Source organism: Colossoma macropomum, unplaced genomic scaffold (genome assembly GCF_904425465.1).
Source record: "Colossoma macropomum unplaced genomic scaffold, Colossoma_macropomum, whole genome shotgun sequence".
NCBI lineage: Eukaryota > Metazoa > Chordata > Actinopteri > Characiformes > Serrasalmidae > Colossoma > Colossoma macropomum.
The window spans coordinates 21,555,809-21,581,972 of record NW_023494799.1 but is presented as its reverse complement, the minus strand read 5'-3'; the positions used below and the strand labels follow the sequence as shown (position 1 = coordinate 21,581,972).

Sequence of the window (26,164 nt, the reverse complement as noted above, 5' to 3'; positions counted from 1 at the left end):
TAACATTTAGGCACTGGAGATTCTCTAATAGGAATCTAGTTTAACTTCAAATTGGGAACTGAGGGGATATAGTGTGAGCAAACAGCTTTAGCTGTTATCTGTGGATAAAAGGACTTGATGAAAAGGATCTGATGATGAAGATGAGAGCACTCATGCTCAGTTTAACCAGTTAAACTGTAAGGGTCTGTATGTGAGTGCACTGTCTCATAACTACAGAATTAATTACAGAACATTAGGTTCATATTAGATACAAGACGTGTAACAGTAGGGTTGCATTGTATTGTATCGTTTAAAACAAAGCTTTTGATCTGATGTTGAACAGTACATTCAACAGACTGGAACAAATAAATTGCACATTTTAATACCCAGACAGCAAACATTTATTGGTCTGCTGGCTTGATAAGGTCAGCACCCTGCTGACTGTATGCCACTTCTGGTCCACCCATGGACCACCCAGATTATTATCCAGCATACGAGGTCTAACTAGATTTTCATTGCACCTAGACTTTTATTTTGGGAAAAAAATAATGACTAGGCCTAATATAAAACGATGTAGTTGAAAATGATACTGTGCTAGATTGGCTACAGCGGTGTAAACGCCATTATTTAGAATATTGCTGCTAAAATTATTTTGTGTAAAATGAGCACTGAAAAGTGACTTTTTTCTAAAACTGTGCTTAAACCTGAAAACGCTATGCAAAAAGCCAGTGGTCGACAGCTTTGCCATCAGCAGGCCAACAGTGGCCCTCTATCCTCTTACAATCCTGTTTATATTGCATGTGGTGTAATACAAAAATTGAAGAAGCAAGCTGACCTTGATGGCAGACCCTCTCTCTCTTAAAAACTGCCTTCTATTTATCTTAGAATTGGAAACAGGGAGAGAAAGCATTGTCCTTAAGTGTTTATTACTACCGTGATTTGCTGGCTAGCACATTAGCTTGGGGCTAACATTAGCCCGTGGGTGGCATGTTAATTTAGGGCTACTGTATTAGCTTGTGGCTAGCGTGTTAAGGTTTTTCTCCCTAATTTTCTGCCCAATTTAGTTGTTAGGACTCCCCAGTCACACAATACCGCAAACACAGGCTTTCTCTGAGACCTGTAAAGCCACAACATCTTTTCCAACTGGTGCTAACGCAACATCATTGGACAGCTGAATGCACTCAGAGTAAATCGCCAACCGCCAGTTCTGTTACGTCAGCTAACAGATGTAGTGTGTTAATTTGACGCTAACATATTAGCTGATGAGTAGCATGTTAGCGTGGAGCCAATGTATTCGCTTGGGGCTGGTGCATTAGGTTGGGGCTAACATATTAGCTTGTGACTAGCCTGTTAGCTCATATTGCTTGTGGGTACCACAGTACCTCAAAGCTAACATATTAGCTTGTGGCTAGCGTGTTGGTGCATAGTTAACATATAAATATAAAATATATTTGTAAAATCCGGAAAAAGCATCCCGCCACCATATGGTGACATTCCATCAGCATAATGTGTATGAGCATACTGTGCTTCCAAGTCAAGAGTCAGTTTGATCAGAGATGTTGATCCATACTAAATTGATATGTTATCTTTGAGTCCTGATTATTCATCATTGCTTAATAACATATCCAGACATTTATTAATCACCTTAAATACTGCATCAGTGTACACATCACAGGAGCTATAAGCACACAAATCGCTAGAATCATTTATTCCGTCTGTGGAAGGAATTCTCCTAGACATGTAACCCTCAGATTCTCTCACTTTGCTCGAAATACTGACACACAAATGGATCAACTCTTTTGTATCTGACTTACACTAAAAGTGTAAGATCTCATCATTTTCTTATACAGCTCTGTCACACTTTTCTCCTTCTTCACCAAAACGTCTCACAGTGATATGCTGATGCTGATCTCCTCTTTTCTCCTGAGGAAATTCAGGAGAAACAATTCAGAAATCAGTGATCCTTCATTAGAACTTATTGTGATCTGCCTTATTTCTCTGAGACATTTTTTCCTCTGGGTTCTGGTGTTAACTTCATTCGATGTCTAGATAAAGCGAAAGTTAGTCATTAATTAGTGTCAGTTGTCAATAGAGAACTTGAAAATGATTTTATTCTTGCTTTTCAAAGATTTCTTTATGGCTGGCTCAAGTCTTCAGCCTCTTTCTCCTCATGACGTCGGGCCGCTACAAAAGCTCACAGCATTTAGTTTTTTGTTGCTGTTATTACAGCCGCCCAGACAGCAAGAGGATAGTGGGCCACTGTTGGCCTGCTGATCTAAAATCTGATGACCCACTGGCTTTTTGCTTAGTGTTTTCTGGGCGGCCTACCAGTGGTTAAGCAGATAGCATGCATATATTGGTACCCTGGCTTGATAAGGTTGACACCCCACTGACTGGTTACCACTGCTGGTCCACCCTCGGACCACCCAAATTATTGTCCTGTATACAAGCTCTAACCAGTTTTTAATCTCCCCATACAGATTTTAAAGGCACAGAAACTTTTGTTTATACTAATTTACAAAGTATAACTAAAGAAAGGATGGAAGGAAAAAATAAGTAAATTGCACTGTGAGTGGAAAATGAGTGATGATAAGTGGAATTTTGTCTAACACTCTGCTTAAACACCAGTAGACTGCCTGGGAAACGCTGAACAAAATGCCAGTGGACCACCAGCTTTGCCATCAGCAGGCTAATAATGGTCCACTATCCTTTTGCTATCAGGGTTAGACAAAATCCTACTTTACAGTCCAATTTACTCATTTCTTTTGTTATCCTCTGTAAAATAATGTAGAAAATAAATTTAATTTAGAGTCAGCTACAACATTTTCAACAAAATCACTTTATATTAGAACTCGTCGTTATTTTCTCTCAATTGTTTGTAATATTTGTCTAAGTTTATTTTCCAAAATAAAAGGCTGTGTGCATTTAAACTCTGTATGAGGAGATTAAAAACTAGTTAGACCTTGTTCGCAGGACAGTAATTTAGGTGGGCTGAGGGTGGACCAGCAGTGGCAAATGGTCAGTGGGGTGCCAATCTATCAAGACAGCAGACCGATATATGCTTGCTATCTGGGCATGAAGCATGCAGCACGCTGTTCAAGCAGTAGCTCTCCGAGCATCACTGTCATCACCGCACTGACCAGTGGTATGTCAACAATATGGGTGTGGTGACAACTGTAATGTCAATCAAATACTGAAATGTCTACAGTGCAGCTCTCAGTTCATTGGAAATTTAGGCCAGCCTGTAGTCCAGTCTATAGCATTGTGGATTATAAGATTTTACTTAAGGATATAAAGTTATAATCTGAGATTACAGTACTTAATTTGCATGTGTGTGTGTGTGTGTGTGTGTGTGTGTGTGTGTGTGTGTGTTTGTGTCTATCTTCAGATAGGCCTGGTCCTATAGTCTAATCCCTAATCTGCGTTAGAGCTCACACTACATGGGATTAACTCTCTATGTGTCCACAGCTCAGATTCGCTGCTGTTTCATAAGGGTTTCTGTTGAACTGTGTGCTAATGTCACTCAGTGCAGCAGTTTCTGTTAGTGGTGGTTGGCATAACTAGATTGCTGATGTAAATATGTTCCCAAAAATACAGATATAACAAAAATACTGCTGCATTTTTCTGCAATAATATCCAATTAATGAGCTGTGGCAAGACAATTTTAGTGTAAGTATCTGAGTAAAAGTTTTATTTTATTGCTAATAAAACCTAATATAGACTATCTGATCCATTATTTCGTAGGGATGGGCTTAGAATACTTCAATACATGAATATCCAAACTCATCTCAGTATTTGTGTAGCTTACTTTGAGTATCTGAAAAAGCCATGTATATTTTGGAGTAAAATAAACAAATAAGTTGTGCCTTTTAATTATTCAGAAAAGTTTTGGACAGAGCATGAAGTGAATGCAAATGTTTTCAGTCCCAAGCTGCATGTATAATGTTAAAATGTCTGTTTCTATTGTTTGAGACTTTTACCACCTACATTTCATTTTACTTTTTACTGCAAGATACTCTGAAGTAGAAACTAGATTTTCCATAAAATATGAAACAAATATGATATTCTTACACAAATAAATCAAACCAGTCATAGCAAACCCTTCCCTAAATCCCACCCTTAAATACAAGCAGTTGTAGCTTGCTGTGACTGGGTCCCTTCAGAACAAGCTTTCAGAATTAAAGGAAATGCTGTAACGTTGTGCGGAGTATTTTGGATCAGATAGCCGATATTCTGTATCTCAGTACTTTTATTTTTGACACTTTATTACGTTTAGAAGCGAACACTTTTGTACTTTTCTCTTACTAATATTTACTAAGCATATCAATTCTGAGTGAAGTTTCACTTCGAACTACTCTGAATAACTAAAAATAGACGCTTATTATTTAGAAATCACACAGAAAACAATGCAAAGTTCCTGAGTTATTCTGAAGTTATAGGAGCGTTGAATTCAAGTCTGGAGATGCTGGTAGTTCCGTGGAGGTTAAAAGTGAAAACGTATGCAGCAAAAAAGGCAAGTGACCACAGGTTTCGCACTTTTAGTGACCATAATAAGAAACGTGGTCAAAGGCAACAGGCACATATCTACTCCTGCAACAGGTTTTCCATCATAGAGAAGAAACATTTACGCATTCAGATGATTCTTTAAGTTGTTATGGTTCTATATAGGCTATAACCACAGCTTTTACTAAAGAACCCTTAAAGAGCCACGTTTTAAGGGTGTAGCACACCTGTAATGCTGTGTATGTGTGGTGTGTGTGTGTGTGTGTGTGTGTGTGTGTGTGAGAGAGAGAGATGACGCTACGGCCGCCTCGTTGTCACACACCCACACCATTCACTTTTCAACGTCATAGATACTGTTGCCATGGGGATGGACCGCCATCTCTGTCAGTGTTGGCACCAATGAGAGTGAGTCAGCTCAGAGGCAGAGAGAGCAGCACACCCAACCTTAACCTTACAGGCTAATTCCACCAATTTTTTCAAAGTTTCTGCATTATTAAACAGTTTAGACTTAAGTACATTCAGAGTTATTTGGTATGAAATGCTCTGTTCTAGAGTAACTTACTGAGTCAGAATTGTTCACAGTGGTGATGATAGGAACCAGTTGTCCACATTTTAAAGCTCCCTCACAGAAAGTTATTACATGAAATGGTTATGAATTCACTGCCTGATGTCTGAGGCATTGATTTATGGTAGTTTTGAGAAGATTTTGGGCTTAAACTTATATGTTTTTATAATGTTTATGGTGGAGGGATACATGCAGGGTGTTGTGAGGCAAAAAAGTCCCCAAAGAAAACTTACTATTTCAGATTTTCCACTAGTTTCCCATCATCAACATTCCATATAAAACTCAGAAGACACGTGTAGGTTCACTGGTGGTCTTGGATAGTAAATAAAATGGTCATATTTGTGTCGTAGTCACTGCTAAGGGTTCATTGGGGCTGTGGGGTGGTGGGTGGGGAGGTGGGGGGTGTTTGTGGTGGCTGAAGGCCAAAGTGAATGAGGCATTGGGGTGGCAGGTTGCAGTGTGGGCCTGTGTGGGCCAAACGAGTCAACAATTCCCCCTCTGTTGTGGGTACAAAGGGGGGGTGGGGTGAGAGAGAGTGAGTGTGTGTGTGTGAGAGAGAGAGTCCAATTCCTTTTAAATGCTGTTCACACAGCCAAAGAGACAAAGGCCTCCAGCACAGAGCATACATATGGCCCAGTTTCAGTCCAGAGTCCTGAGTTTAACCAAAATCTCTAATTTCTTGCTCTTTAAGTGCTCATTTTTCACTCATTTTCGTCATCTCAATTCTCTCTCTCCTCTTCTTTTCTCTCTCTTTTTCTTTTGCCCCCTCTCCGTTTCTATCTTCTCTTTTCTTTGTCTCTCCTTTTGTCTCTCTCTTTCTCTCTCTCTGATCTGCAGGACACGCTGAATAATAACTCTTTTGGGAAGAAGTATAGCTGGCAGGAGAAAGTCTCTCGCTCATCCTCTCCTCTGAAAACAGGTGAGTCTCATCACTTCAGACTCTCCTCTCTCACTGCTTTTAGTGCTGAGACTCAGCTAGAGATGTGGTGTTTATTCGTTTAGATGGCTGTGCCACTGTCTATATACTGTGTAGATGCACACTGTAAAGATGTAAACTCACAGCAGAAACACTGCTGTAATCTCCTGTATTCCTTAAATACAACAGATTACTGTAAAAAATTCTGGGAGACACAGCTGTCAAAAGTGTGATATTGTAGTGAGGGGGTTAGAGCTTCCCAGGATTCATTGTGGTTTTGTTCACTTTTGTGATGTAGTTTGTATTGTTTCATCTACAGGTCATCACAGGAGTTTGTGTCTGTTACTATGTGTTATTTCTACCCTATATGACACATCTGAATGCTGTTTATCCCCTTAAACTCATAATAATTTATAGTAGATACTGTATAATCAGAGAACATACTGAATATTTCATAGTAGATACTGAATAATTCATAGTATTTACTGACTAATTCATAGGAGATACTGAAAAATCAGAGAAGATACTGAATAATTTTTAATAGGAACTGCATAATTCATAGTAGTTACTGAATAATTAATAATAGATACTGAATAGTTCATAGTGGATACTGTATAATTCATAGTAGATACAGAATAATACATAGTAGATGCTGAATAATTTATAGTAGATACTGAATAATTCATAGTAAATACCAAATAATTCAAAGTAGATGCTGAATAATTTATAATCGATCAGGAATAATTCATAGAAGATACTGAAACATTCATAGTAGATACTAAATAATTCATAGTGGAGACTGAATTATTCATAAAACGTCCTGAATAATTCATAGTCCATACTATATAATTCATAGTAGATACTGAATAATTCAAGGTAGATACTGGATTAAATATTCTGTCTGCTGTAGGGCCACAAAGGTTGCCTAATATCAATATTTTTAGTTTCTTTTGCAGGTTAATAACTGTCTTAAAGAGTAACAAAATAAAACTCTATTGTTGTTTTTATATTTGTGGTGAATGTTGAATAATGTCCAGTCAGTGAGTGATTTACTGAGGGATTTGGTGTGTGAGCTGGACTCGGCTCTGGCTGAACTTTCTCTCGTCCTGTTGTGTTTGAGGACAATAGAAGTCCGGCCGTGCTCGGCTGGTGAATCAGCACTGTTTCACTCGCTTACAAAAACCATCTGCATGAGCCTCGCCAGACCGGCTGGTGACAATAGCTGAAGACTGGTCAGTCTACAGAGGATTTATTAGCCAGCTGTTTTCTGCCCAGACAGTAACACCTGTCTGTCACTGTAATGAGTGTAACACCTGCAAACTCTGAGTGCTGATGGACGATACTGATGGACAGAAAGAGAGAAAGTTCTTCCGTTTTCCAGTCTCTGTGGAATGTAAGGGTCAGGATAATCCCGTTGATCAGTACAGAGGATTCGCTGCCTCAGTGATTTTACTGTCCGGTGACTCAGTGACTCTGTTTTGTTAAGAGAGGCAGGACAGAATCAGCGTGAGTCTAATTTTTACCTTCACTGTGTCTGAACCTTCTTACTGTAGTTCAGTGTGCTGAAAATGTGAGTAAATGTGTCTGTTATGATTGTATTGAGTCTCACTGACAGTCATTCTGAGAACTCTCACTGGATAGTGATGGCGTGTTGTTGTGTGAGTGTAGTGTGTTATTAGTAGTGTAATAGTGTAATTGACTGATAGTGCTGTAAGATAATCCGTGCTAGACTCATGTTGTGAATACTGCCTTATAACACAGACATTCATTCATTTAGTTAAGGAGGAGAATTGTTGTGCCATTAATGGAGATTATAAACTTGGATGGATGGATGGATAAATGGACATTTGTGTGGGTTGATGGATGGATGAATGAATGGATAGACAGACAGACAAATAGATGGATGGAAAGATAAATAGATGGATGGATTAATAAATGGCTGGGATGAATAGATGGATGGATGGATAAATGAACAGATAGATGGATGAATAGGTTTACAGAGAGGCAGGTAGGTAAATAAACAGATTGGTTGATCGACAGATGGAAGGATAGATTGCTGGATGAAAGAATAGATGGATGGATGAAAGAATAGGTAGATGAATGGATGGATGGATGAATAGACAGATAAATAGATAGATGGACAGAATCTCTGTGTAATCTCTGTGTATTTTATAAGGATCTTTTAGCCTATTTGCACTTGTTTTCCAGGTTTTCCAATGAGGAAAACAAGTACTTCTGTGCCAAATGCTGTAAGTTTAATGTATGACGCGTTTGACACGTCATTTACGTTTATGTCTTTGCGTATGTCTGTGTTTATTTAGGTGAACTGACCCCTCCTCATGAGCACATCTGCCTGAGTGACGAGGATAAACTCCAGACCCACACCAAAGACCGCGGTACTTCTACAGACGCACCTGTCAAACGCCCCGCCTCTTCCAAACAGAGCCACGCCCCTGCCCCACCAGTGGCTCCACCTCCAGCCCCACCCTCCAAGGCCCCTCCAGGTGGAGGTGAGGCAGGGCATCGGGATCGGATTCGTTACCATACGGACGTACATCTGGAACCGACGGAGGAGATTTACCTGACCCCGGTCCAGCGAAGCTCTGAGGCTCTAGAGCCAGACAGACTGATGCTAGCTCAGACTAGCCACATGTCAGTTAGCTCAGACAACGAGGGTCCACCTCCTTACCAGCCCCCGTTGTACGAACAGTTAAATCCAGCCATCAGTGAGGTAGAGGAAGAGATGCCTCCTCCTTCTTACGCCTCTTGCATAGCAGCCTCTGCAGCCCTGGACCTCAGCAGCAGAACGACTAGCAGAGGAACAAAGGAACTTGACCTCAGTGACCTTAGCTATGGAGACGGAGGTGCAGGAGAAGCTCGTGCCCAGAGCTACAGAGACTCCGGAATTTGCCGGACTTCCATGAGCAGCTCTGAGGCTAGTGGGCTATCATATGACTCGGTCAAATACACACTAGTGGTGGACGAGGACGCTCAGCTGGAGCTGGTCAGTTTGAGACAGTGTTACCATGGTTACAGCGACGACAGCGATTCGGCCACGGTTTACGACAACTGCGTTTCGTCGCCGTACGAATCGCCGCTCGGGGAGGAGTTTGAGGAGGACGAAGAGGAGGAGGTAGGGGCAGGAGTGGGCGGAGTCAGGCGGGAAGCCACTGCCTGTCTCTCAGAAGACTCCACCCCCGAGGCGGACATACCATTTTCCAGAAAGTTCCTTAACGTCTTCATGAATGGACGCTCACGCTCTTCCAGTAGGTGCCATTGCTTACTGATTATGGGATTAAATTAGTATTGAAGCTAATGCTATATTCACTCAGTAACAGATCAACATGGCTGTCATAACAAAACCTTGTATTTCCTAAATGGTAACATTGCAGAGAATGAGAAAACATTTTTAACCAGTAGGCATGTCCTAATCCGATCTATGTAGATCAGAATTGGAGCTAATCCAGGCATGTGTTAATGGATCACATATACCTGCATGCTTGCATATAAGCTAGCCATCAGTGTGGAACCCTCAGGGCATTCTAATTCTTCAGTGAAGGCCTAATGATTTCTGTGACATACATAAAATACATACACCGATCAGGCATAACATTATGACCACCTCCTTGTTTCTATGCTCATTGTCCATTTTATCAGCTCCACTTACTATATAGGTGCACTTTGTAGTTCTACAATTACAGACTGTAGTCCATCTGTTTCTCTGCATACTTTGTTAGCCCCTTTTTACCCTGTTCTTCAGTGGTCAGGACCTCCATGGACCCTCACAGAGCAGGTACTGTTTGGGTGGTGGATCATTCTCAGCACTGCAGTAACACTGACATGGTGGTGGTGTGTTAGTGTGTATTGTGCTGGTCTGAGTGGATCAGACACAGCAGTGCTGCTGGAGTTTTTAAACACCTCAGTGTCACTGCTGGACTGAGAATAGTCCACCAACCAAAAATATCCAGCCAACAGCGTCCTGTGACCACTGATGAAGGACTAGAGGATGACCAACACAAACTGTGCAGCAGCAGATCAGCTATCGTCTCTGATTTTACATCTACAAGGTGGACTGACAAGGCAGGAGTATCTAATAGAGTTGACAGTGAGTGGACACAGTGTTTAAAAACTCCAGCAGCACTGCTGTGTCTGATCCACTCGTACCAGCACAACACACACTAACACACCACCACCACGTGTGGTGTTACTGCAATGCTGAGAATGATCCACCGCCCAAATAGTACCTGCTCTGTGAGGGTCCATGGGGGTCCTGACCACTGAAGAACAGGGTAAAAGGGGGCTAATAAAGTATGCAGAGAAACAGATGGACTACAGTCTGTAAATGTAGAACTACAAAGTCAAGAGTCAAATCAAGTCAAGTCAAGAGGCTTTTATTGTCGTTCCATCTGTGTACAAGTACACAGTGGAGTGAAATTCTATTCATCCAAGGAACACGGTGCAACTTGGAACAAAATAGACAGTACAAAATAGACAGTAGACAGTACCTATATAGCACCTATATAAGTGCAAAGTGCATCTATATAGTAAGTGGAGCTGAGGGTCCATGGAGGTCCTGACCACTGAAAAACAGGGTAAAAGGGGGCTAACAAAGTATGCAGAGAAACAGATGGACTACAGTCTGTAATTGTAGAACTACAAAGTGCACCTATATAGTAAGTGGAGCTGATAAATTGGACAATGAGCATAGAAACAAGGAGGTGGTCATAATGTTATGCCCAATCGGTGTTCACTTTTTAACAGAATCATCATGCTTGTATTTACACACTGAAAGTATCATACTAATACTCTTATTTTACTGTTAACTTTTGTTTGGAATTAAAAGGGTGAAATTCTTCAACTGCCAAATAGAAAATCATCCAATCAGGATTGTTTTCTCTGTGGTATCTAGGCAGATACAGTTGGGCTGCTCTCCCATTGGTTAGGACTTAAGGAGCTGGACTGTAGGACTTACACATTAGATTAACTACCAACAAAATTAGGAAATAACAGAATAAACTAACCATGCTCTGATTTACAGTGAGTGGAACAATGGAAAAAAACATCACTTTTGTCTTGCCCAAAGTTCTAGATAACTGACTGTGAATACGATTTATAGTCTAACTAGGTTTGTCATAAGTTAGAGCGGTGGTGCTACATTCAAGTTCAAATAGATATTAAAGTCTGTTACAAGCTTAAAATATATTAAATATTGAATTTATTAATATTCAAATATATTTTATATTATATATTAAAGTCTGTTACAAGCTTTAAATAAAACATAGGGAAGGTATTTTACAAGCCTTGAATATTTGCGTTTAATCTAGAACGGCCAGAAAATGTTCTTGTGCACTGTTATTAGCTTAGCACTAACATACTACAAAAATCCCTTAGGGGTGCTGGCACCAACAAGATTTTATTCCAGATTATGGGAAATGGTCCATTCATCATAAAATATTCACACAGTGTAAAAGGCAGCTGGTGATTTGCTGATTATAAAAAAAAGAACAGAAAAATGTTATGAATTATGAGGCATTAATCTGGCTCAGAAGTTTAAATCTGCTTTGATTTGAACCTGATTTACTGAAAACTACTGTTTTTTTTTTATTGCTTTTGAGGTACAGTAACGTTGGCTTAAAGAGCTAGTTAAAGTCATGCAGCATAATGAGACTCAGCAGTGCGTAACAATTTAATGATTTACTTTTTAGTGCTGCCCCTTGAAATGACTGTGAGGGGTCTGCCAGTCCAGCATACTTACTACTGAAATGGCTCAGATGGTAAACTCTGGTTCATTGTATTTAAGCAAGAGTCTTATATGATGTCAGGTCTAAAACTGAAATTTAACAAGAAAAGCTGGAAAATTGATGAGTCCTCAAAACGAATCAGATTGACCCATTTTCCCCCCTTTTACCCAAACTGGAGCCGTTCAGCCAAGACATGTTTGGTATCTATCTTTGCTTCTTTAGTTTTAGCACCAGAGCTAGGAGGCTAATGTTGCCAACCAGTAATCAATGTCTACCAGCAATTAGCATGGTGCTAACTGCATGCCTAAATCCTTACACGTTTGCCTCAAACCGTGTGGTGTTCTGACACTGTATGAATCACTGTTGTCTGTGAACATGGACTAAAGGTGTTTTTTAGTTCTGCGCCACACTTTTGCCACTTTTGGATTTAGACTTGTCACTCCAGTGCTAAAACTAAAGAAGTAAACTTCAGACAACATGCATGACTTGGCTGATCGAGTATATTTGGGTTGAGTGGGATGGAGATGGAAATTTGATGTTTGGTTAGCTATTCATAGTATTTGATTGCGTCATTAACAGTGGCACCATGTTGAAAGGAGAGCTGTAACCCTGTGCTCTGATAGAGCTTGCCTCATCATCATTACCAGACCTGGTATATGAGGAGCCTGGCCACTTCCTATTTCCCCGTTATATCAAAAACAGTACTGCTATACGCCCGAGGGCGCCCGTGAGCGAGTCCTCAGTGAATGAGAGTAAATGGAGCTAAACGGCTAAAAACGATAAGTCAAATTAGTTTCTGATCGCTTGCCCAGAACTTTCCTTTAATTTTAGAATGTAGAAGGATGTATTTCACTAAAAAAATAAAAGAAAACTTACTAACATTACTGTTAGTGAGTGCTGACTGGTTGGTGAGCGGGGCAGCTTATTGGCTGTTCGTGCTCACAGACGTAATGAATGTACTTGAGGCGCTGTTTTAAACTCCTATAAATTGAGTTTTAAAGCTCTTAAAAATATAACAGCACTATTTTAATGTTTTATGCTATTTAGTGTTCAGGAAATGAATGTATTGTTTTACATTAAAATGTTTAAGGATTTATAAACCATGATTATACTCAAATGCTCCATCTTAACCCATTCATTTTGGACTCACTCGGGAGCGCCCCCTAGCGTCTGAAAAATCCGCAAGACATTACAGAGTGATAATTCTCCTCTCTACAAGTTCTCTGGCGTCACTGCAGATATAGCCCTGCAAGTGGATGGAAACGAAGCAAAATAGACCAAAATGACCACGAAAATGATGAAAAAATATGTGGACACTTTAGATGCGTCTCCAGAAAACACTACAAGGACAAGATTACCTCTATGGAAAAAAATATATGGACATGTATTTTTGCATATTTGAAATACATTTCAAATACTTTGCAATCTGTGTTGAAATATTGCCATATTAACCAAATATAATTATAATACATTTATTTTAAAATGTATGGGGAAATGTTACACATAGAAATGTACCATACAAAAATAAATGTATGTAAATGTATTTATCAAGGTATTGATACTCTTTGAAAATGCAGTTATGATTTGATATATTTATTTGAAATACATTGTGTGTGAGTGTCTTACTGCATACGTACATGGTTAATGTCAAGTACAATGCAGATCACAGAAGTCAGTACCATTTAGTTACATCTGTAACCTTTATTACAACTTTACACAACTGAACAAATATAATAACAAATACAAATGAATGCATTTAAAGAATATATTTAACAAATACATCTTTTGGCTACTTTCATACATTCCAAAAATATATTTGATAAATACATTTGGAATATAATTTTTTCCGCATGTGTAGCCTGATTGGTGTACTGGATTTGTATAACCTGCTCACCTCTCAGGATTTTACAAAAAAAACGAATAGACACGGCTACCAAAACTGCCAAAGCTCTTAAACAATAAACACAGTTAGGCTGGAGTCGCTGTCTTATTCGCCAGCTTCTGTTTACTGTTTGCCTGCAAGAACAAGATTAACTTAATTAGAGAGAAAACACAGATTTAGGCTCCCTGAGTCTTTAAACTTTCACTCAGTGATGTTTAACGAGCAGCACAGCAGAGCTATAATCAGATACTGGAGCTGCTGGACTGTTGAATGTGTCTCACTGGCTGATCTAACCACACACTACTGTACTTCACGTACTACACTAATGAGTGCACTTCTAATGCTACTGCACTGTTTTTACATACTATTTAGTGTGCTAGTATGCAGTTTGGGACGCACCATTAATAATGCAGTGGGAATTTAGATTTCTGCTTTCACTACAGCAACAAATTAAATAATATCATGGCAATACACTGATTCTGTGGAGTTTGCCACCATTTTGGTTGCCAACTTCAGGTTCATTCGGCAGTGCTGAGGCTGTTTGTAATGAGAAAACAAAGCCATAACTGACCCAGCAAAGGCAGTAAAACACGTTTTTAATCACTTTCAAAAATTTTAAAGAACATTAACCAGTGTATTTGAGTTTACTGATTTGATTTCTTTTGATTTGTGGTTGTAATGATGACAAATGAAAGCTAAAATCTACACAGCTGATATTTACCGCTGCGTTATTATTTTGTGTTCCAAAACGCATACTAGCTCACTAAATAATATGCAAAAAATAGCACATACACCATTAGAAGTGCACTCATTAGTGTAGTAGGTGAAATACAGAAGTGTGTGGTTTGGGATGCGGCGTTAGATCAGCCAGTGAGACACGTTCAACAGCTGCTGCTGTGCTGCTTGTTAGCTGCTCATTAAACACCTCCAAGAGAAAATTTTAGGTGTTTGTTCATTAAGGAGCATTTATTGAGTTAAATTAATGCATTTTTTGGGGGTAAATTGATGTATTTATTGAGGTAAGTCGATGTTAGCTTTGTATTTACCAACTTTCGAAATTCATTGTACGTTTAAGGCGCCTCAGTGTGACTGAAGCATCGTATAAGGTGGAACGGAAAATTCAAATGAGAAGCTACTGAATAAGAATTTGACTTCAGCTTTATATCTGTGTATGAGTTTATTATTTAAGAGCTTTTGCAGCTTTGGTAGCCACTTTTATTAGTTTATTAGTTTAAAATAACCCTGTAATGTTCAGAACTCTCCCCCCGTGACCCAGAAGGATAAGCGACTTAGAAGATGTGTGTGTGTTCTGAACTATGGAGATTCGCAGGCTATACTGATCCAGTCCACCAGTCTAGCTACTCTTCTCGTAGTGTTTTCTGGAGATGCAGCTAAAATGTCTACATGTATTTAAATCTTTTTCATGGTCATTCTGGTGTATTTTGCTTGGTGTTTATCCACCTGCAGGGCTGTATCTCCAGTAAAGGTGATGAGATGAGCTCTATCAGAGCACAGTCAGAGTTACAGCTCACCTACCAACATGGCGATGTGGTCTTCTTAATGATGTATTCGAATACTATGAACATAATCCTAATATATTGATTTATAAGCTTTAATATTTGAGTCCCTCCCAAAAAAAAATGTTTTACTGTCTATGCTGGATCAGAAATGGCTTTATTATTTTATAAACCGTGACAATGCTGCCAAATTAAATGAACTAAGTTGCCTACCAAAATGGTGGCAGCATGATTGTGTGACGTCATCAAAACACTGCAAATAACTTTATGAGCTATCGGTTTAAGAACAAAATGACTGACACTGTCTCCTCTTGCAAAACTGACTTCAGAACTCTCATGTCACAGTTTCATGGGAGTAAATTCCCTTGAAGCCCAGAGATAAGCTGGAGGTCATAATGCCTGTCTTTTTGGACCTTTATTGGGATTAGATGCTCACACGGAAGCCAACTGTGACATTTCAGTATCTCTTCATTCACTCTAAGCCGCTTTGCAGAAGACTTGGTATCAGATTACTGCTGCAGTCCCAGTTGTATGCAGTGGATTCAACAGAATTACTGCAAATTCAGCCTCTGGCTCAGGCCTAAACTCTAAACACATTCCAATTAGAGTGCTATCACTTATATTCATCCTTTTTATTGACATGAAGCAATAATGAGTTTCTTCTTAGCCCTTATTGCTACGTCGCAAACTTGCCTCATGGCAGAAAATAGTTAAGCATCAGATGAATGTTGAGTGTTTTACTATTATTTGGGAGTTTTGTTGGTAATCTTTATTTCATTGGGTTTTCAATGAGATAAAAGCTTTTGAAATTGAAGCAGGCACCTTCAGGGAGGGCTGCTGTTTGAGATAACGTATCCTAACCCACTTTCATATCATTTGTGTGTTTTATATGTTAATTGCACAAAAGCTATAAAAATAACTAGAAGGGGGAAATTTGTGAACCAAGTTGCTTTGTAATCCAAATGGTTGCTAAGATATTTCAAGGCTGTTGTTATGGTATCTGTGTTGGTTGCTGAGGTGTTGCTAGGCTGTATTATCCAATGTAGTGCTGAGGTGTTCCCTGCTAGAAAAACCAGGATGTACCAGCATGGTTGGTGACCAGCAAAACCAGCACATGTTGTGTTTTGGATGCTGGTGTGCTGGTCAACCACCACTGCTAAACCAGCACTGGACCAGCATAAATCAGCTTAGACCAGCATGGAATCCATGCTGATCTGTGCTGTTCTTTCTAGCAGGGTTGCAAGGTCATTGCTGTGTTATCCAAGGTAGTTGCTATGGTGTAGCTAAACTGTTGCTATGGTAACCCTGATGGTTGCTAAGGTGTTGCTAGGCTATCCTAAGTGGTTGCTAAGGTACTTCTGGGCCGTTGCTTTAGTATCCCAGGTGATTGCTGATGTTTTGCTAGGCCGTTGCTGTTGTCTCTGGTGTTTGCTAAGGTGCATTAAGGCCAGTTCTGTAGTTTCGCAGGTAGTCACTAAGGTGTTTCTAGGCTGTTACATTGTTTTCCCAGGTGGTTGCTAGGGTGTTGCTAGGCTGTTGCAGTGTTTTCCCAGGTGGTTGCTAGGTTGTTGCTAGGCTGTTGCTATGAAATGCTAGGTGGTGTTGCTTGGCCGTTGCAACGGTGTCCAAAGTATTTGCTAAGGTGCTGCTAGGCTGTTGGACAGTTATCCCAGGTGGTTGCTAGTGTGTTGTTACACTGTAGTTATGGAATGCTGGATGGTTGCTGAAGGTGTTGCTTGGCCATTGCAGTGGTGTCCAAAGTATTTGCTAAGGTGCTGCTAGGCTGTTGCGCAGTTATCCCAGGTGGTTGCTGGTGTGTTGCTACACTGTAGTTATGGAATGCTGGATGGTTGCTGAAGGTGTTTCTTGGTCATTGCAGTGGTGTCCAAGGTGATTGCTAAGGTGTTGCTAAGCTGTTGCAGGATTATACCAGGTGGTTGCTAAGGTGTTGTTAGGCCATTGCTATGATATCCCAGATGGTTGCCATGTGTATATTTATCCGGCTGTTATGTATGTGAGTCTGTATGTAAAGTCTATGTGGGCTAGTGTAAAAGTTTGAATGAACACTACGTTAACTGTACGTGCAGTTTGTCCCACAAGCACAAACGCACAATTCCTGTATAGGCTCTTCCGTCCTCCAAAACTGCAACCTTTGAGGCACGGTGCAAAAAAACAGTAATAAAATGAAGAATAAAACTTGGCTTATGTCAAACCATTGACAAGACTGGAAAATCAGAATAGTCAGAGATGGGAACATTCATAGTCACAAAAGATAATGATTAAGAGCATTATAGACATAGGGGTAAATCCTACATCTTTCTTGTATTTTGAACTTTTCCAATGAACTCATAAGTGGTGTGACATCATAAAAGCAATGAATTAAAAAAAGGCTGTTTTTGCAGCTTAGATTTCATATTTGGACTGTACTGACTGGAGAGTGAACGGAATTTAGGTAACAAAGGTTACAGATTACAGTCAGTGTGTTTTTCCATGATAATGGGCCATTTAAATGAAGTGTAAATGCAAAGAAAACATTAATAGAACAGTCTGTATTTTCCATGTGTATGTTTGTATGTTACTAAAAGTGATCTGCTGCTGAGGTTTGTCATTCTTCTATTAAGCTCGTCCTTCTTTTTTACTCGTTGTAGGTGCAGAGTCGTTCGGTTTGTTCTCCTGTGTTATAAATGGAGAAGAGAGAGATCAGAGTCACAGAGCTGTATACAGGTGAGGTATTCATTATAAAGTGTTGATTAGATTTATGCAACCGTGAAATTAGGGGTAAATAATGTTAATGTCAAGTAAAGTACAGATACTTAAAAATTTGACTTAAGTACAGTTACAAAGTATTTATACTGTTACTTCATACCCCCGCATTGTTTAAATTACATTCAACATGTCACAAGAAGAACTACATAAACACATTCCTAAGCTATAGCGTAAGGCTACACTCAACAGAACAACATGATATTTTAAAAAGAGTAAGTTGTAGCTTTGGTGCTGTGGCAAAATATCCTAGTCGCATTAGTGCTGCACACTACACTCTTAAAAAACAATGATTCTTTAGAGGTTCCTTAGTAAAGACAATGGCTGTATATAAACCATAAACACTCGACAAACTATTTGCATGATTAAAGCGTTCTTTGCAAGCTGAATCGTTCTTCAGATGAATGGAAAATGTGTTGTATATAGTTCTATATAGCACCAAAAAGGGTTCTGCTATTGTTACAATGTCAAGCTTGTATACAATAGAAGAATCTTTTTGGTGCTATATAGAACCGTTTTCAAAAAGGTTCTATATAGAACCATATACAACACATTCTCCATCAATCTGGAGAACTATTTCACCATAAAAAAGAACCATTTAAGCGTGCAAATTGTTCTTTGAGTGTTGATGCTTCAATACAGAACCATTGTCTTTACTAAGGAACTCTTGAAGAACCATATTTTTAAGCGAGTACATTTAGGATGATTTAATTTCTGCTGTATCTCTTTATTAACGGCTCTGATGCTATCAGCTAGTATTGAGTGGAGTTGTAAGTCGGAGTCGAGTTGTGTGATTCATGCGTGATGTGACTAACGCTTGCCTGTCTGCTCTCCTGTCCTGGTTATAGATTTGTTCCTCGGCATGAGGACGAGCTGGAGCTGGAGGTGGACGACCCCCTGCTGGTGGAGGTTCAGGCAGAGGATTATTGGTATGAAGGCTATAACATGCGGACGGGCGCGCGAGGAATATTCCCTGCGTACTACGCCATCGAGGTCACCAAGGAGCCAGAGCAGATTAAAGGTGGCTAACATAGAGATATCAGAATCAAGTTCAAGTTCATTCACAATAAACATCGACATGTATTAGGAGTCATTCTCAGTGTGACCACAACATGCCTCATTCAACACAGTTAACATCCTCAAACTGCACCTTCTCTACAAACACAACAGTAGTAGATGCTGAATAATTTATAGTAGATACTGAATAATTCATAGTACGTACTGAATAATTCATAGTAGATGCTGAATAATTCACAGTGAATACTGAATAATTCATAGGAGATACTTAATAATTCATAGTAGATACTGAATAAAACAGTAGATACTGAATAATTCATAGTAGCTACTGAATAATTCATAGTAGACACTGAATCATTTATAGTAGTCAATGAATAAATAACTAAATAATAAGCCTTGTGTTAACACTGTGGTGTAAATTAAGGTGTATTTCATAACTGTAATCTCTCTGTTTTCTGTAGTGAGAAGTGAGGACTGGCTGGAGAGTTACAGACTGAAATTCCTTGGCTCTGTTCAGGTGCCCTATCACAAAGGAAACGATGTGCTGTGTGCAGCCATGCAGAAGGTTCGTACAGAGCTCAGAGGGAAAGATGTTTTTTTTTTTAAGAAGCAGGAAATATCCAGCAGAAGAATCAGTGCCAGAATGCCTACTGTGGGTTTAAAAGTTGTGATGAATAAAATTCTATGTAAAAATATGAATAAACCTCTCTCTGTATTCCTAAAGGAAGTGTGTTTGTGTTTGCCCCCCAGATTGCCACTAATAGAAGAATGACTCTGCAGTATAACCCCCCCTCGTCCTGTATCCTGGAGATCAACATGAAAGGAGTGAAGCTGGTGGTACAGGATGATTTTTCCGCTTACGACAGAGTACGACTTCCCCCTTTCTTGAATCATAGAGCTCTGAAGTTGGTGTCATGCCCATAATAGCAACTCCAGGTCTAAGCTGCATTTATCTGCATGAAAGTAATTCCACCATTGATAGTCTTGGAATGACGTCACAGTCACGTTGCCACCATTTTGGTTGGCAACTTCAAGTTAATTTAGCAGAGTGTTGTAGTCATAGTGACCCCTGGTTCCTGTCACCACCACTGTAAAGAAATCTGAACCATTTCACACCAAACCACTCTGAATCACTCTGTTTCCATCTCACACACTGAATTATGCAGAAAGTTAGAAAAATGGTGGAGTTCCCCTTTAACCTGTCAGGCAGGATTTCAGTAGCTATGTTGCCCTCTAGTGGCTGATTTGTTTTGCGAAGTCATATCATTATTATGTTAAAGTCTTAGACTGAAACCATTTAAAACTTGTTCACATTCAGTTGCATGGGCCATGCTGAAGTTTCAGTGCTTTAAAATATTGCATATTTAAAATAAAGCTTTTTAGTGTGCTAGACAAAAGGCAGGGTATTTCACTATTTTTAATGATCTCAAAAATAACGGTCACATTTTATTATTTACTATTATTATTTCAACAATCTACAACATGTAGAAAGAGAGGTCATAAGAGGTATTAAGGTTACGTTAGAATTCTGTATGATTGATCAGTGTCGCTGATATGCAACTGAATCAGTGTCCCCTTGTCTAGTAGCAACAGCACTGGACGTACGTGCCAGTCTGAACCTGCAAATATGTGCTAACAGGTGCTTAAATCAGACTTTTCTTTGTGTCTATTCACAGAGCAGCCAGTGTAGTCACTTCTTCCAGCTGAAAAACATCTCCTTTTGCGGCTACCATCCCAAAAACAGCAAGTAAGTGAAAGATGCCTGATGTCCGTCAGCTGAATCAGCTTTTTACACCCACAAACACCAAAGATGAACAGAGTGAATAAACCTCTCATCTCTCCACAGATACTTTGGCTTCATCACAAAACACCCAACAGATCAAAGATTCGCCTGCCATGTCTTTGTCTCAGAGAACTCCACAAAGCACCTTACTGAAGCTGTAGGGTGAGTAAAGAGAGCGAGTGGCATTTCTTCTGCTGTGGTTATCTCCTGGTTAAAATAACTATGGGAAAGCTTGTGAAGCTCAGCATGGAGTCTGTTTGCAGAGAAAGTCCCGTCAGAGATCTTGAGTTTCTCAAAAGCTAGAGGGTGCTCCCGAGTGAGTCCAAAATGAATAGGTTAATTTGGAGCATTTGAGTATAATCATAGTTTATAAATGCTTAAACATTTTAATATAAAGAAATACATTAATTTCCTGAACACTGAATAGCATAATTTTTACACTGCTGTTATATTTTTAAGAGCATTTTGACCTAGAGTTATAGGAGTTTAAAATATCTCCCCATGTACGTTCATGATGTCAGTGAGCGCGAACAGCCCATGAGCTGCTCCGCTCGCTAGCCAATCAGCACTCAGTAGCAGAAACGCTAACCAATCAGCACTAAGTATCAGTAATGATAACCAATCAGCACTCAGTAGCAATAATGTTGGTGCATGCTGTTTACGCAGTGAGCAGGAAAAGCCCCCCATTGTGGAGATCTGCACAAATGCAGCAGCCAGAACAACCTGAAAAAAAGAATTTTTATGCGTTACTGAGACAAATGATACAAACTGCACTCTTGAGAAAGATGGTTCTTTAAGGGTTCTTTAGTAAAGAAAATGGTTCTATGAAGAACGATGAACACTCAAAGAACCCTATGCATGATTAAAGAGTTCTTTGCGTCTTGAAAGTGTTCTTCAGATTGATGGAGAATGTGTTGTATGTAGAACCTGTTTGAAAAGGGTTCTGTATAGCACCCAAAAGCGTTCTTCTATTGTTATGATGTAAAGCTTGAATACAATAGAAGAACCCTTTTGCTACATAGAACCCTTTTCAAAAAGAATGCAAAGAACCCTTTAATCATGCAAATGATTCTTTGAGTGTTCATGGTTCTATATAGAACTGTTTTCAGTGAGAAATGAAAGGTACCCTAAATGTAGTCTATCCACCAAGATGTGTTTGGTGTCTGAAGTTTGCTTCTTTAGTTTTAGCGCTGGAGCTACGAGGCTAATGTAGCTAACTAGCTTTGGAAGTTTGTGTATGCCAGTTAGCATCGTGCACACTTCCCTCAAACTGTATGTAGCCCACATGCTACAGTGTTCTTGTATTTTATTTTATCTTCGGAAGTCCATTTTAACATTTATGTGGTATTATGAATAAAAATAGGTCACAATTAATTTTTACATGACCATTTCCAACCTCTCATTATCTCTTACAAGGCTGTTTTTGTTAATGTGCCTTTAAGACTAATATATGTAAATGAGCTCTTTAGACTGGCTGCCTCATTTAAAGAGCACTCAGAACAGAAACACTTCTTATAACTTAAGAGTAAATGGGCAGAGCTAAACTGCTATAGACTGAGTCAGTGAATATATGTAAGTGGGCTGGTTTTTGTGACTTCACAGAGACAGTGAATTCAAAACACACTGTTTTTGCAGCTTAGTTTCTGTATATAGACTGTATGGACTGAGTAGTGAAAATGTAACTATTTTTACATATTAGGTTTATTACTTTTCTATAATATGGGCCTTTTAAGTAACTTCTAATAGACTTGATTATGTGGTTTCTGACACTGTATCACACACTGTTATATGTAAACATGGACTAAAGTACATTTGCATAGCTAAACACAGTAGCAGTCGTCTTGAAGACTGCTGAGTATTTAAGGTATTTAAAGAGTAAAGAAAATTGTGTACATTTTTGAACATTTTTGCCAAATTATTGAATTATTCCTTTCATTTTAAACCAGAAACTAATGAAACATTCCTTTAACGGCAAGGTTTTTGAGGGACTGTAGAGAGGAACCATTTTTTGTTTCCTTAACCATGTTGGTAAAGGAAATTTGTGAGTGTGGTGTTTAAAGCATCTTCACATAATGATTCTATGAAGTTCTATGCTGACTTAAGGGTCTTGCTAGAACCTTCACATTAGTTCTTTAAACTTCAGAAAGGTTCTCCACACTCATACATCTCATTTAAAAAATGGTTCTCTACAGAACCGTCCACTGAAAGTGTATAACAGACTGTGCTTCATCATTGCTACAATTGAAAAAGATCAAGTGTTCTTTAGTAAAGAACTTTAGTATTTAGAACCCTGACCTCTGTACGGAAATAGTTCTTTGCATAGTGAAATGGTTTGATGGAGAATGTGTTGTATGTGGTTCTATGTAGCTCCAAAGAGTTCTGCTATTGTTACAATGTCAAGCTTGTAACAAGAAGAACCTTTTTGGTGCTATATAGAACCCTTTTCAAAAAGGTTCTGTATAGAACCATACAAAACACATTCTCCATCAATGTGAAGAATGATTTCACCATGCAAAGAACCATTTAAGCATGCAAATGGTTCTATGTAGAGAGCATGTTCCTAAATAGAACCATTGCCTTTACCAAAGAACCATCTTTTTTAAGTGTGTATACTTGTTCATGTTAAAAAAGTTCTGTAATGCAGGCAAGAGAGTCTTTGCTTACTGTTTGTTGTTCTCTTCTCTCATAGGAAAGCGTTCCAGATGTATTATAAAGAGTTTGTGGAGTTCTCGTGCCCTACGGAGGACATTTATCTGGAATAACCCCCATCCTGCCCTATAGTGGCCGTGTACAGATGTACAGCAATATGTAATATAAATATGTTGCATGACGGACGAGCATAAACATAATCCAAACACTAATATATCAGACTAAAAAGAAACAGAGATGAAGACATCGCTGCGTTGTGAATGTTCTGGAGCAAAAAGACAGAAAAGGGACCTTAATGTGAACTGTTGGAGAACACTGAACTGGCCATCGAGATCTGCTGATATACTGGAGAAGAAGGTTCAGTATCTTCAAAGCAGGCCAGCAGCTGGAGTTTTACAGCACTGGCTCCTTTACTCTATTAAGGAGGCTACAGAAAGTGTCAAATGTATTTGGACTAAAAAGGCCAGTCACTGATGGAATATTGTTGGTGAGCGGAAAATCCAGACATTCCTACACTGTAAAATAAAGCATACCATCATTCTGCAGCACCTGCGTCTAGAAGAGCTCCTTAAGACTGAACAGTGTGGTTGGATTAAAAACACAGAAGCCTTCTCACGTCCTCATCTGGTGTCTCACCCTCTCACAGTGTTCTAGATACTACAGCGCTAAGCTTGCAGTCTAATTTTCACCCTTTTCAGCTCCTAATATGTGCTGCCCTGGTCATTCTAGTGTAGAGGAATCTCAGATAGCCTGTATGTACACTGCCAAGTAAAAGGTTGGGGACAGCAAGCCAAATGTTTTTAATAGAAATTAGCATGTTTATGTTACTGATTTGTAAGTATTATATGTAAGGTAAAATTTTGACACAATGTAATCAATTCCTGGCATTTTCAAATTATTATATTATCAATAATTGTTCAATAATTATTATAATTTTAAGAAAAAGGTCAAAAATGGGAGAGACATTAGTTTTGACAGCAACAATACACATATATATATACACACCTTAAACTTATGTATATATATATATATATATATATATATATATATATATATACGGGTTACATAGGTTACTGCAAAACTGACAAAAAATACATAATAATTTGTATTAAAACATTTTGAAAAGCTAATTGCACCCAGATTTTGATAGGCAGTGAACAGGAGGTTTATTCACCTTATAAAGCAAGACACTTGCAAGCATGTCCTTTCAGTTGTATAACAGAAGATCAGTTAGAGGATCAGTAAGGGCTAACGGTTCTGTTCTGGACTTGACTGACCCGGTCCTGCAGTGGCAGCTCTTCAGCTTCAGTCTGCACTGTCACACGAACAGAAGTTTGGAATCACTTGAAACCACTTTAGCTGCAGATGCATTGATTCTGCTGTGATGCTGCTGCTCTATGCAGGTTTTAGCTCATCAACATTAAGCTGTAAATAAAAATATAGAAACATTAGAGGAGTCTGGAATAATGAACAGAGCTGAAGATTCTATCATGACTGAGAATGCTGCAGAACATCTAGAAAGATTTATTAACAAAATTAATATTCAGAATGACATTTTAATAACATTAATATAGAGAAATAAGTTCTTGTAAAATTACCATCCAGAATGAAGTTATAGTAAAATTAATATTCTAGATCTTCTTTCTGATTTCTACTTTAGAATATTTCAATTCAATATTTGAATAAAATAGCAATTATTAGGATGAGTGATTCCAGACTTCTGAACGTCAGTGCATGTTCTCAGCTCCACACGTTTCTGAGGTTTTGTGTGGATGATAAATCCTGCGGTTTCAGAGCTCAGCTGTGACGGGACTGAGGGGAGAAGCGTTCCTGCATGAAGGTTACTAACTTTGTCCTGGGAAGCACAAAGTCACAGCAGCAAAACAGCCGTCACCAGAGTCTTTCCTAGAGTGCCTCCTTTTCTAGCTTTACTCCAGCTGTTATTTTGATTTAGAAACGTTTTCATTTGACCACTGCTCACCACACCGTGAGGAGGAGGGGGCTGAGTTTACAGTGGTGTGAATATTCCCAGAGGACAGATGAGATTCCTTGGCTTTAATTTCTGATCCTTACATGGTGATTATAACATCTTAATGATGATGATGTGTAACAGTGTATTGTTCTATGAACTGTGGACTGAACCAGCCGTAAATCCTGTAATGCTGGATTCCTGGATTCTGATGCATTAAAACTTGGTCAGTTTGGAAAGCGTTTCAGAAAACATTCATTTCATCAACCACAAAGCATTCCGCCAGATGACCCTTAGGAGACAATACCACCGACTACTCTAAAATTTCTGCATTGAGATGTCATTCAGAGTGGTTTGGTATGGAATGGTTCAGATTTCTTCACAGTGGTGGTGATAGGAACCAGGGGTTGCCATGACTACAACACAAATATAGACAAAATAGCACCAAAATCTTCTGAAAACTATCATAAACCAATGTCTCAGTCATCAGACAGTATATTCTTAACCATTTTTTATAATAACTTTCTGTGAGGGAGCTTTTAGAGGTGGACGTCTGGTTCCTATCACCACCACTGTGAACAATTTTGACTCGGTAGGTTTCTCTAGAATGGAGCATTTCACACCAAAACATTCTGAACGACCTGACCTGCACGTTATATACACTGCCTGCCCAATGTTTGGGGACACCTCACCCTGTCTTTAATTTGCAGAGTAATCACTGTAAAGCTGTAGTTTATCATAAAGCAGCCCTTTGCTAAGCTTCAGGTATATTTATCTTCAGCACCCAGCTTCATCAAAGAGGTCTAAATAATTTCTAAACTATTGTTAAAAGCACATATTGAATCTTTTTTGGTGCTATACAGAACCATATACAGCATAT

General features: G+C 39.1%; 1 protein-coding gene across 2 annotated transcripts in view; it reads left to right on the top strand.

Moving 5' to 3' along the window:
• The window catches only part of mapk8ip1b (mitogen-activated protein kinase 8 interacting protein 1b), an 85,769-nt gene extending 61,469 nt beyond the window's left edge, over positions 1–24,300 (top strand). For both annotated transcript variants that reach the window (XM_036587203.1, XM_036587204.1), the window contains exons 4-12: positions 5,885–5,966; positions 8,285–9,229; positions 17,752–17,827; positions 18,715–18,887; positions 19,345–19,448; positions 19,634–19,750; positions 20,560–20,630; positions 20,730–20,828; positions 23,356–24,300. In XM_036587203.1, the coding sequence (XP_036443096.1) occupies positions 5,885–5,966; positions 8,285–9,229; positions 17,752–17,827; positions 18,715–18,887; positions 19,345–19,448; positions 19,634–19,750; positions 20,560–20,630; positions 20,730–20,828; positions 23,356–23,428 (1,740 nt within the window). In that variant the 3' untranslated portion in view covers positions 23,429–24,300. The remainder of the gene's footprint in view (positions 1–5,884; positions 5,967–8,284; positions 9,230–17,751; positions 17,828–18,714; positions 18,888–19,344; positions 19,449–19,633; positions 19,751–20,559; positions 20,631–20,729; positions 20,829–23,355) is intronic.
• Positions 24,301–26,164: the final 1,864 nt, after the last annotated feature.